General features: G+C 38.3%; 2 protein-coding genes across 2 annotated transcripts; both read left to right on the top strand.

Annotated features, from left to right (window-relative positions):
- The first annotated feature begins 1,682 nt into the window (after positions 1-1,682).
- LOC141834444 (abscisic acid receptor PYL9-like) lies at positions 1,683-2,549 on the top strand. The gene has a single exon (XM_074721782.1). The coding sequence runs from the start codon at positions 1,683-1,685 to the stop codon at positions 2,325-2,327; it is 645 nt and encodes a 214-aa protein (XP_074577883.1). The 3' UTR covers positions 2,328-2,549.
- Positions 2,550-2,981: 432 nt separating this feature from the next.
- LOC141834677 (uncharacterized) lies at positions 2,982-11,645 on the top strand. Its single transcript, XM_074722012.1, has 7 exons — positions 2,982-3,384; positions 5,147-5,271; positions 5,384-5,569; positions 5,679-5,774; positions 5,855-5,926; positions 7,448-7,564; positions 10,296-11,645. The coding sequence occupies exons 1-7, from the start codon at positions 3,045-3,047 to the stop codon at positions 11,427-11,429; spliced, it is 2,070 nt and encodes a 689-aa protein (XP_074578113.1). The 5' UTR covers positions 2,982-3,044; the 3' UTR covers positions 11,430-11,645.
- Positions 11,646-13,087: the final 1,442 nt, after the last annotated feature.

Genomic DNA, 13,087 nt, shown 5'->3' with positions numbered 1-13,087 from the left:
TATTATTTTAATATATTTTTAATATAAAACTTTGATTGTATATCAACAACAATCATCTCTGAAACAAAGCATAATTATAAATCTGATCATTAATTTATAAAATGAAAGATATTTCTATCAAAATGAAATTTTTTGGATAGACCCTAAAAATAAAATCATGAGACTTAAATCAAAAGATATATGGATTCCATCGATATAACAATTAATATTAGAGTTATGGTGTATTCTATCAGTTTTAACAATTGATATACTAAATCCTCATGATTTTATTTTTGATCTTTCTTTAAAAAGGTCACATACCACTAGAGATATATACTATCTTATAGATTTATAATTTTTTCATACATTTTTAATGTAGAAATTTTATTGTATTCTAACATGTACAACGTCCAATAGGCGATAATCAATCTATTTTTGATAGCTTTAAAGGTTATTATATATATATAATGAGAAGCATTTATAGCTTTTAAATTCATATAAAGTTGTCACTATATTAAAAAAAAGGCAAAAAATAAAATAAAATTCTATCTTTTCCCCTTGAAATTGTAATAATGTGGCATTATAATTCTACTTTTTTGAAGTATTAAGATTGTTTCCCATAACTTTAGTGGCAAAAGGTAAAGAGGAGTTCATTGTGCCTACTTTTGTGCAACTGTCACTCAAACCTCAAAAGGCAGTTTATAGAGCTCAAATAATTCAAGGTAAAAAATATATTAAAAATAGAAGAAAATAATGTAAAAAAAAAAACATAGCGATGAGTAACTTTTGGGCCGGCCCATTTATGGTCCTCCTTAAAAAGTGCTTTGCGGGCCAGCCCACTGTATTGCGTTAGATGACAATTACGCTATTTAATTTTTGCAATAATTAAAAAAATATTTTTTTATGGTGAGATGTTCTTTAACATATATTTAAATTATCATAATATTCTTCATTTTAATTCAATTTTTTTTATTAGATGCATTAAAATGTCTTAAATTGTAAAAATGGTGTATATTTATTTATTTATTTATTTATGAACCTCTATAATATGCTTCATTTTAGTATAAAATACCTTTTATAATATTAAAATTATTGTCATTTTACACATGACATTAAACTTCTAAATCTAAATGCTTTAATTAATGGTGCAACGGTAGGACATCCGGGTTGTAACTCAGGAACCCGCGGTTCGATCCCCAACTACGATGTATTTGCAAGAATTTTCCTCCAAATGGGGAACGCAATCAAAGGATGTTGGGCATCTGGATTGGCCGTCGTTTGCACTTCCCGATTTACCCTGGTGGTCGGTGGAAAACTTCCGTGGGACCGGACCGACCACCCCAGAGATGTGGCTACTGGGATTATCATTTTTTTTTAATCAAAATCAACTAGAACTCAAAATAATTCGAACATTCTTTCACTACTTGTGCAAAATATAAAGAAACAAAACATATTATTTATTTGTTTATGTTTATTAGAGAAGTTAATCGTTTCATTTTTTTTCTATTTTTTTCCAAATTATTTCAGTGTAACGTACAATAACATTACTACGAGCCGATATTTTCACAAATTTTAAAACTCGGGAAGGTAGTTTTTTAATAAAAAAACATGGAGGGCGAAAGTGAAAAGTTTTCCCATTTCTTAATCCGGCTAAGAAATAGAAAGCAGCCGAGGAAGAATCCATCAGTTTCCATCTCATTGACATGGAGCCGCCGCCGCCGCCTCCGCCGCCTCCGCCGCCGCCTCCGCCTCCGCCTCCGCCTCCGCCTCATCACCACCATCACCAGACGCCAGCGGCCCTGCAGGGCCTCAGCTCGGCGGAGCGGGCCGCGCTGGAGCCTCTTATCAGCGCGCACCACACGTTCCCTCGCGCGCCCGGCACGTGCACGTCCCTGATCACGCAGCGTATCGAGGCTCCGCTGCGCGTGGTGTGGCCGGTGGTCCGCTCCTTCGCCAGCCCGCAGCGGTACAAGCACTTCGTGAAGAGCTGCCGCCTCGTCGCCGGCGACGGCGCCTCCGTTGGGAGCGTCCGCGAGGTCACCGTTGTCTCCGGTCTCCCCGCCTCCACCAGCGTCGAGCGCCTCGAGATCCTGGACGACGACCGCCACATCCTCAGCTTCCGCGTCACTGGCGGCGAGCACCGACACAAGAACTACCGCTCCGTCACCTCCGTCACCGAGTTCTTCGCCGATGCCAGCGACACCAAGCCCTACTCCGTCGTCCTCGAGTCCTACGTCGTCGACATCCCCGACGGAAACACCGAGGAGGACACCAAGATGTTCACCGACATCATCGTCAAGCTCAACCTCCAGAAGCTCGCCGCCGTCGCCATGACCGCGCACCCTTAAGCTCAATCAAAATTCTATTTTACCCCCTACCATAACTGTATTGGCAAAAAACTTCCTACTGTCCACTGTTCTACATATAAAATAACAGTTTCAAAGACACATCTACAGGGAAAAATATAATTGACAGTTGAAATGCAGGAAACAAAAACCATTTTGTGTTCTTTGAAATGTCAAAGCAGAAAGGTGGAAGTGAAAGCAGAGGAAACATGTGAAGGGACCCTAGGAGACATGTGAAACAGAGTCTTTGTCAGTGTTCCTCTAATCCAACAACTGGTTGATCTTTCTAAAGCTTGTTTTCATATGCTTGCATAGGAAAGCTAATAAATTGGGAATTAAGGGAGCACTGCAAATTTCTGTTTTGTTTTTGTTTGCTTGGGCAGTGGCCATTAATGGAGATGCCATTGATGCCATTGCCAGGGTGCTGGTGAGCGAGTGAAAACAGAGCACTTGCTCAACAAATAAGCTTTTTACCCCCCTTAATTTTGTTATTTTTTATATTATGTTTGGTCGTATTATCTTAATCGGTTAACCAAATAAAAATCGTGAACCGTCCGGTTCGCTCGTGGGTCCCGGCCACACGGAGTTAGCCGGCCGAGCGAGCGAGCGCTATATAAATACACCCGTGGCAGCGATCTGATTAGGGTTTCCTAGGTGCGCCCCCAAGTCGCCTCTTGTTTTCGTTGCCTGCCGCCGTCGCGTCAGCCAACATCTGCGGTCATGGCGGACGACCTCCACTACTCTTCGCGACCCGATAACAAGAGAAAGTTCGAGGAGCCGGGAGATGGCGGCGTGCCTTCGCCGCCCGCGAGGAGACCGTCAGGCTTCTCGGCGCCGATCGCTCCGTCGTCTCCTGACGGCTGTTCCGGAGGCGCTGCTCCCGCCCAACAATCTTACAACAGCGTCCCTCCGCCCCTTGATGGGATCCAGCTCGCCAAGCAGCGTGCCCAGGAGATCGCTGCGAGGTTATTCAGTGATGCCGAGGCCAAACGTCCTAGGGTTGAGAATGGAGGAGGAACGGGCGATTCGAAGGATATCAGTTTCGGATCTGCTATCGGTGGTAAGTCGTGCGACTGTTATCGTTGCCTATCTTTTAGACGCTGCTGCTACGTTGGTGATCCGTTATCTGTATCTTTAGTTTGATTCAAGTTTTTCGGTATAGATATGCTTGTGGTCATAGCTTTAAATTTTTTGCATTGTTTAGATGATTAATCTGCTAAAATTTTGATCGTCAACTATCTTGGTGCTTTTGGAATCCTGGTACGGCAGTTAACCGGACATCAATTAGTTTTGTTGTTGTGACCATTAGGGCGATGACGAGGCTAAATGAGAGCATAAGTTGCAAGGAGCATTATTTTATGAAAGTAGGCCGGAGTGGAGTTGTTCCTTCTATCTTTAAACAATTTTTATTGTCACCTGGAAAATCATCAAAGTTCACAGCAGTAATAAAATTTACCTTTTCTCTTGTGGTCTCTCTACTGCAACACCCTGATATGATATACTAAGTTGTTGCTCTCCACTGCCATACCTCTGCCCGTTGCTGATCCTTCCCTTCTATCTTGGTTCAACTACTTTTCATTGCAAAAGGTGACTCTCCACAACCAATTCCATATCAGAACTGAATGCTGCTCGCCCAAGAACTCAATCCTTTGCACGCCTTGACAATTAATTGCTTATCTAGAAACTCAGTAAAGATAAAGTTCACTTCTTTTCAGTGATATTGTTTTGGTCTATTGGATTTTGTCCATTTTCACTGACTGTTGGAAATGCCAATTGGAATACTTTTTCCAATTGTAATACTTTTGAAAATATTGCCTGAGTGTTATCATTTAGCTTCTAGAAATTGGAAGGAGAGCTTTCAATATCAACAAGTTCTCCATAATTACTCAGCTAGACTTTCATATGCTCACCAAAATGAGTTTTTTTTGCTCAAAATGAAGTCTCATAACACCTGTTTACTGTCTTGTTAGGTTCTAGAACATAAGTATATATTATAAATAGTTATATTTTGCAACTTTTTTTGTCCAGATTGTGTCTGTTTGTCTAATTAATTAGATCTAAATTGTTTGCGGTGCCATGCTCCAGCATATGATTTGACCCACAAGTCACTAAATTGATTTTTGATTGCAAGAATAGTTATTCCATTCCTTTTGAATTCTGATGGAATAACTATTCATGTATTCGGTTATGAAATAAACTCAGTACTTATTTGTCAGAATTGTTAACCCCTCCAATCTTTCTTAGCTATTCATTGTATCAAACCCATTAATACTTATTCTGATATGTCATTTTCCTATTAACCAAACAAAGGAACACACATTTTTGTTCTATTCTTTACTATCCTATTCCCTAAGAATAACTATTCTATTTCTTACCAATTCATTTTTTGGACCAAATTTATGGAAAATCAATAGATCTGTGCTACCATCGTTTGAACTGCCTTATAAGTAGTAGTCATTCACATATGTTTTTATTCTATCAACCAAACAGAGGAATGCACATGGCTATTCTATTCCTTTGCTGTTTTATTTCCTAAGACTCATTATTCTATTTCTTACTAATTCATTTTTTGAACCAAGCGCTGCATAAAATACATAGATTTTTGTTACCATTCTTTGAAATTCCTTATGACTTTAGATAAATGCATTTGAACTGTAATCATTTAATAATTTCTTCAGTGGTTATTATGTTACCATACTTCTGCAACTTTCACCATGTGTTGGTACTGTATCTAGTGAAGCTTCTTTGATCAGTAAATATCTTCTATTATGTGGTTAATGATCCTCTTGACAAATTGGTTATTGCATTTCTGAAATTGGCAGACAATATACTGAAGCCTATTAGTCAAAAACTACTACCTTCTCAAACCAGCCTCACTTCCCACCCTCCATTACCCTCTTATGGCTACCAGGGTTCAAGTAAAAAGATTGAGATTCCAAATGGAAGGGTATGATCTCCTTTACTTGTGTTTATTCTAATTGTCTGGTCATGCAATATATTTGTTTAACTAATGGAGCTTGTTATTGACATATGCCATTTATTATCATGTGATGTCACAGGTTGGTGTAATCATTGGGAAAAGTGGAGAGACTATAAAATACCTTCAGCTTCAATCAGGGGCAAAGATTCAAGTAACGAGAGATATGGATGCTGATCCCAATTCACTGACTAGGTCAGTAGAAATTGTGGGTACATCTGAACAGATTAGCAGAGCTGAGCAGTTAATTAATGATGTTCTTGCTGAGGTAATATTTTATATTCTACACAGGTAAAATTATTCATAGTGTCATCACCCACCAGATACATTTTTCATTTTTATGTTATTCATTATTTTGTGTAAAATTACTTCTCTAGGCTGATACTGGGGCTTCAGCTACGATTGCTTCTAGGAAATTTGGTAGTGTTCAACCTGGTGCGGAACAATTTCAAATGAAGGTTCCAAACAACAAGGTGTTTGCCACTTAATATATTGTGATAATAAACTATGCTGTATCCTGCACAGGAATCTATAAATTCGATTGTTATTTCAGGTTGGTATGGTGATTGGTAAAGGTGGTGAGACAATTAAAAGTATGCAAGCAAGATCTGGTGCACGTATACAGGTTTGCACTTTCATTAATTGATATTTTTTTCAGCATTTACATGTTAGTGTGTTTGATCAAACTTGATTGATTTCTAACTAATTAAAGAGTTTGATTTTCTTCTTGTGACAAGGATCCATCAACAAAGATTAATTCTTTTTTAATCATTAGTTTGTACTTTTTTTAGGAAATTCTGTAAGGTTAAATCAGTGATTTCTAAATCCTAAACCCTAAACTCTAAAATGCTTGCTTTATATTATTCTTGTTTTTAGAATCTCGTTCTCGTATTTGCTTTACATATTATTCAGGGCTGTGATTAGAAAGAGAGAGGCTTGAGTGGGCTTTGGGAGACCCCTTGATCCTGTGGTGCAGATGGAGGGAAGAGGGTGCTAGTTTCTTAGCTTGGTATCTTCTTTTTCTCATGAGGATTTATTCCTCTCTGCTCCAGGAGATTGTTGGGTGTCCTTCACAATGACGGATTTATAACCTAAATACACTTGATATGAGCCCTGTTCATAAATGTGTGTTTGTTTTCCCTCTGTTTTCTAGGTGCAGGTTTCAATTTTTTTTGTTTCTTCAATCTCTCTCATTTTCCCAGGGCCTTAACTTCTTTGCACATTGTTCTCTGCCTTTTTCTGTTTTGCTTTGTTTTGTTTTTGGCTTTGCTACCTGTCTCTTATTGACCTAATTTTTTTGCATCAACAATTTGATGCCATGATGAAAGTTCAAATCAATTCACAGGAAGATAATTTAAGGAAGGACATTGTTTGTTAAAAAGTAGTGTAAACAGAAGTATCTGGAATTCTAATTATTAATATTGATGAAGTCTGTCTATTTGAAATTATTAAACATGTTTGCCAAATATTTTTACCAAACTTTTGTTCATCTAAATCACATATATTTTGCCCACTCAAACTCGCAGAACTGTGTAAAATGAGTGAGTTTACCAAATATGAATAGGGTAAAAAATGTTGCCTTTTCAACTTCACTGCTAGTGACATAAGACAACAGTTGATTGGCTTTCAAGCCTGACACCTAATGTTGTATATTTTCCTAATTTCTTAAATGAATCCTGTTAGATCACGGGACATGACGGAAGGTATATGTTAAATTGGTTAAGCGGGTATTTTCACCTTATAATCCCATCATGTTTTGACTGATCAGTTTGATCCTTTTTATTTGTTGGCTTGTGTTTGGCCAAGCTACACGGATTATAGGTACCGTGTGGTACGGCCAGTTAATTGCACGCCAACTTGGGTTGTATGCATAATAGCCTTTGTTCTGAACATTTTATAATTGGCCAGCAGGAATCTTCTGAAGGTTTGTTTTAGGGTTTGCTGTAGCCTTTTGAGTAAAGATCTGTATTAGCCTCACCAATGTATTTTTCTCTGTCCAAAATGACTTGTACTGTTTTCTTGGTATTGACGCATGAACTTGATCTAGTACTGTTTGTTTATTGGTACACATTTTAAATTTAATCAAGTTACAGTGTTTTTGCATCTTTGATATAAAATATGCTAACTTTTGAGTATTTGGTTGTAGGTGATACCTCTTCACTTGCCTCCTGGTGATACATCCAGTGAAAGAACAGTGTATATTGATGGCACACAGGAGCAGATTGAAATAGCAAAACAGTTGGTCAATGAGGTTATTAGTGAGGTATTGATTATCCTTAAGTTATTGTATCAGAAAACAACTGATAGATGGATAGAATTTTTTAGGACGATAAATTATTGTAAGCTTTTATCTAAATGCCTTTTTGCTTTATCATATGTTCAGGATTTGTCTGTTTAAATATATTTAGCAAGTGCTAACACCAAATTTTGAGCTCTATATAACCTTTAGGCTTAAGGTTAACTTTTGAATCCTTAAATTAACCAAGTCATTCTGATGGTATCTATTCCATGCATCTTTTGGATTTTTTTATTATTTGTGTTGTTGTTTTTGTTTCTATTTTTATTCATGATGGAATTTCATTATTAATTTGCAAAATTTCTGCCAAGGGACTATGTGTTCATCATTTGTCGCTCACTACAACATTTATCTTACAGCTTTGATTGGACCCTTTCTCTTATTTTCTGCTGCTGATTTCTCTAGTCTAAAACTGCTGCTAATTGCTGTTTCTTGTGAACCATTTTTGTGGTTTCTTCTGTATTTCTAATATGATGCATCAGGACATTGGTGTATTCTTGAAACAATGTTAGCTGGTGTATTCATTTTAAGATTACCAGGCTGTATTCCAGTGGGATATAATTAGCATATGCTCTTCCCATTTGAATTCCTTCAGTATGCTGTATTTTCCACAAATACTTTAGTGTTCCCTTTACTCTCTCAAGACCTTTCCCTGTCTTAGTCACCGCTAGCCCAGTAGTACATTATGCTTTTGATTGATTTCCCCCTTCATCTTAGATTCATTGTATTGCAAAGAGTGGTTGATTTAATTTTGTTAATGTTTGTTTCCAAGTTTGAATAATTGACCTTTCAAGATCATTATCAGTTGTTGTAGTTTCATTATGGAAATTGCAAAGAAACTATGAAGTGATTTGTTATCCAACATTCTTGTGCTTTTTTATTATCTTCTAAGCCTACTTTGATATGATTATACATTTTATTATCGAAGGCAGAAGACAATGTGGTCTTTTTCTGTAAATCTCAGTACTGATGTCTCTTGTGATTCTCCTACATTCAGTCTTTTCTTATATATCTGCACGGATGGAAGAGTAGGGATTAAGTTCCAGTGCCCATTGTAAAAATATCTATATGTGAAATCTATCATTTGTCAGTTCCTTGCCAACCACATGATCTGTGTTCAAGGCTCTTGAACCATATCTTGGTTGAACTTAGATGTTTCCCATATGCTAAATATATCTTGTTTGCTATCCTCTTATATGACAATGTAAAATCTTACTAGGATGTTTCTTAGTGTTGATGCTTTAGTATTCTTACAATTTCTTTTCTTCAAATTAATTAAGGCAAAGAAACTTATTAAAAATAAAGATTCATTATATATATTTAAATTTTTTATTGCTTCATTTTCCATGTCGAAAGTGCACAGTTTTTTTGGCTTATTTCATTTATTTATATGACAGTTATTTTTGTAATTATACTATTTCAAACTTGAAGTTTATTATTTCATGTAAATGGGTAATCTTGTTTAGATTATCTAGTTTATCAGTTCTTCTGATTTATTTATATAAGAGTGCACATATTTCTGAGGTTGTGATTCTGCAGGAGTACTGAAGGGCAGTCTTTATCTCTTTTTATATCTGTTAATTGCTGAATCTCTATACTCATTTGAGTTATATTGCTGTTTGATTTACCCCTCTTTTGTAATATGGTTTCAAGATATTTAAATATGATGATTAGTTAGATCAATTCAGCTATAAACTATCCTAGATCTTTTTAGCTGGAGATTGAATTGGTCATTGGGCAAAAGAATGAGCTCTCACATGTCTTGAATTGAGCTTTGCTTTTTTGCGAACTATTTTAATTGTAGGATTAACTTCCGTTGGTGCTCCAATGTTTGGCGAGGGTGTAGGTTGGCTTGAAACTGGTATGGCATTGGCCTTATTCCTTATGATTAATTGAATATTAGGTCAATCCTGCACCTAAATCGTTACTGGACAATATACTGATGTGTATACTTGTTTTTCTGTTCTATATCATCGTGTAAAGTTTATATCAAATACTAATTGGTCCTTCTCAAGAGCGACAGTGCAGTTTCTTTCCTTTATAGGTGATTGTGCATATTGGAGTAAATTGAGATATCTTTGTCATCTTTATAGGTTTTGCTCTCATTGTCAATGACCTTTTGCTTATCCTTCATATTTTCCTGAACTCTTTCAATTTCAGGCCACTTCCCTTGGAATGAGTTATTCGAGACCGTGGCTATCATACTTTTTTTTTTCTTTTATCATAGTCTAAATACTAACATCTGTTGTTGTGTTTCTCATTAGTTATGATACACAGTAAATAATACAGTGGTGAATGTGTCGAAAATTTTATCACAACACCTTTTTAATTGACTGAGAAAAATGAGATCACAAGGATATTACATCTATTATCACTTAGAACCTCTTGTTACATATGGCCATAAAAATTGCTTTGTTTGGACTATTTGTCTGGATTTCTGGACTTTGTTGCTAGTCCATTAGGTCTCATGAGGAGAGCATAGGTGGGCATTCAATCAGACTGTCTCTTCTCGTGGTAAGTTGGTGGTGTTCTTCCTTATCAAATGAATGTTTCTGTTGGCCTATTGTCCTGATCTTTGCTTTATTTGATGTCTTTTACTACTCTTTAGAAAATTTTGCTACAACCAACTGCTTTTTCTTCACTATATGCTTGCAAAAAAAACCATGCACAAGTTCACATGAAATAAATATACATGCAGAATCGTGTCAGAAATCCAGCTATGGCTGGTGGGTATTCTCAGCAGGGTTACCAGGCACCTCGTCCTCCAACGAGTTGGGTTCCACCTGGTGCACCACCCGCGCAGCAACCTGGTTATGGTTACATGCCACCTGGAGCTTATCCTGGGCCACCGCCTCCGTATAATATGCCCCACCCATCTTATGGAGCCTATCCTACTGGATGGGACCAAACATCTAATCAAACTTCTCAGCAAACTGCACCAGGTACTGGATACGATTATTACAATCAACAATCTCAACAGCAGCAACCGTCTCTTGGGGGATCCACTACTGGTAGCGCAGGCTACAACTATGGACAGCCAGTTCCTAATTACGGCAATCAGGCATCCTATGGCGATGCTGCTTACCCTCAGACATCTGCTGGGCAACAAAGTTATGTGCAAGATGGATATTCTAGTGGGTATAATGCCCCTGCACTGCAACCTGGTTATTCTCAAACGACACCCAACCCTCAAGGTGGTTATGATCAGCAGGGCTATAGCTCTACTCTTAGCTATGGCACGGTTGCTGCTCCATCTCAAGATGGATCCGCTAATGCTTATGGTGCTCCAAGTGGATCTACTCAAGCACCTCCTGCTCAACAGCCTCCATTGAGTCAACCACCAAATAACACTACTGCTGGCTATCCTTCACAAGCAACAGCTCCATCAGGATATGGCATTTCACCCACATCACAGCAGGGATATGGGAGCCAACCCACTGCCCCTACTGGATATGGTCAAGCAGCACCACCTAGTTATGGACAGCCTCCTCAGGTCCAGACACCACCTTCTCAGTCTCTTTATGGGCAAGGTCAACCTACTTCCACTCCAGCTGGCTATATGCAATCCACTCCTGTGCAACCAGGTTATGGTCAATCTCCAGTCTCTCAATCCGCTTATAGTCAACAGCAATCTTATAATGTAGCGCCACATAGCCAATCAGGTTATGGCAATCAACAGCAGCCGCCATACAGTAATTCTTATGCTAGTGGTGGAAACTCACAGCCTCCTGCATACTCTAGTGACAATGCAGCTACAGGGACCTATGATACTTCTGCTGCTGCCGCTTCTGCCCCTGGTGGTGCACCTGCAACGAATGCACATGCAACTTGATGATGCTGCCTGGTAAGTCACATAGGACTGTAGTTTGTGAACTTTTTAATCATTTCCGTATCTGTTTATGAATTGCAAATTCTGTCACTTTTAATGTGGTGTTCAAGAGTTTGATGGTCATGTAATCTAGGTTATTGAACTGCCAGTATCTTTGTAGTATCTTTTATTTTGTTTGCAATACGCTGAAGTATTAAGAACATGAGTTCTTGGGTTGCATTTTGCCACGCCATTATTTTTCATATTAGGTTTTTTGGATACTGGCAAATCAGAGCTGGAGTCTGATGCAAGAGATTCTATTATCTCGTTCCCAATGCCCGCCCTATGTAGAATTCTGAGGTTTGGCAGGACTAGATTTTAAGCCAACTGACATCATGGTCTAATCTGTTATTAAACCGTATTTAAAAAGTCTTTGTTCTTTTTGACCCTTTTATGAATTTATAACAAAATTATGGTGAACTTCATACTCTTATTTGAGTTCATCCTATTTTCAGTTTACTTGTTGACAATTCGGGACTCCAAACCTAGCATGGCTCAGTGATGGGACACATGATTCCATTTGGTTAGGAATAAGGGTAATCTACTTGAGTTGGTTGGTTTGGTTTGAGGACATGAGTTTGATGGAGAAGGTTCCTGAGGAGTTTGATCATGTTTAGTCTTGTTTCGTGTTTAGCTGAGGCAAGCTAATGGGCGAGTTTAGCAAGGTTAGTCGGCTTTTGAGTGTTAGTTTGTTAATTGTTCATAACATTGAAATTGATATCGATAATTGGGCTTCGCTGTGGGTAGGCAAACCTGATGTGTGATAATTACTAGCTGTGTTAGACCTAGATTGATAGGCGTAATTTGACTAGTCGAAGGGTCATAAGCTAAGTGACAGCAAACTGCGGACGTGGTATCTGATTCTCTATTAGCATAATTTGAAATCCAGGCAAAATCTGCAAAGATTGTACTGTTCGAAGGACACAAGACGATCCTTTAACGATAGTGGCTGTGGCTTGGTATATTTCACTTTTATCGTGGTGTGAGTGTTAGTCGTTCGTTAGTTATTCAGATCTCGATTTAAAAAAAAAGCTCGTTCCATTAAGTTATTGAGCTGAATTCGATTTAAGTTTGAAAATTTTATTGAGTGTTCATAAATTATTTAATTTTATTACAAATTTAATGAGTTTAAAAATTAAAATCTGAATCGAACTTGAGCAGTTGAGCCAAGCTTAAGTTGAGCCAAGCTTAATTTAGGCTTGTTCGATTAAATTATTGAGTCTAATTCGAGTTTGATTATAAGTTCTGAAATATTATTGAGAGCTCAAACTTAACAAAATATATATATATAGACCTGATATACTGCGCGACACCATCGTGCGTGTCCGTGTGCGACAGCCAATCCATCGTCCATCACGCGCGATCGTGCAAATCGGACCGTCCAAAAGTGGGAATGTACAGTGCCGCTCCCTCGACCCCCACCGCTTCCAGCTGCTGTCGCCACGCTGTCCGGCCACCGTCGACAGCCGAACTGGGCTCGATCGACGCGCCACTCGTCGGCGCGTCGATCGATGTCGGATTCCGATCGAATTGTGGCCGGAATCCGATCGCAATTCGGCCGGAATCTGGCGCATCCACTGACCGTCGCAATTCCGACGAATTGCGGCCGCGATTTGGTCAGA

The sequence above is a fragment of the Curcuma longa genome, chromosome 9, assembly GCF_044706935.1.
Source record: "Curcuma longa cultivar G26 ecotype Majalengka, Jawa Barat chromosome 9, ITB_CL_G26_1.1, whole genome shotgun sequence".
In the NCBI taxonomy this organism is placed as follows: Eukaryota; Viridiplantae; Streptophyta; class Magnoliopsida; order Zingiberales; family Zingiberaceae; genus Curcuma; species Curcuma longa.
The sequence above is the reverse complement of the archived record's forward strand: the minus strand, read 5'-3'. Positions and strand labels throughout refer to the sequence as shown.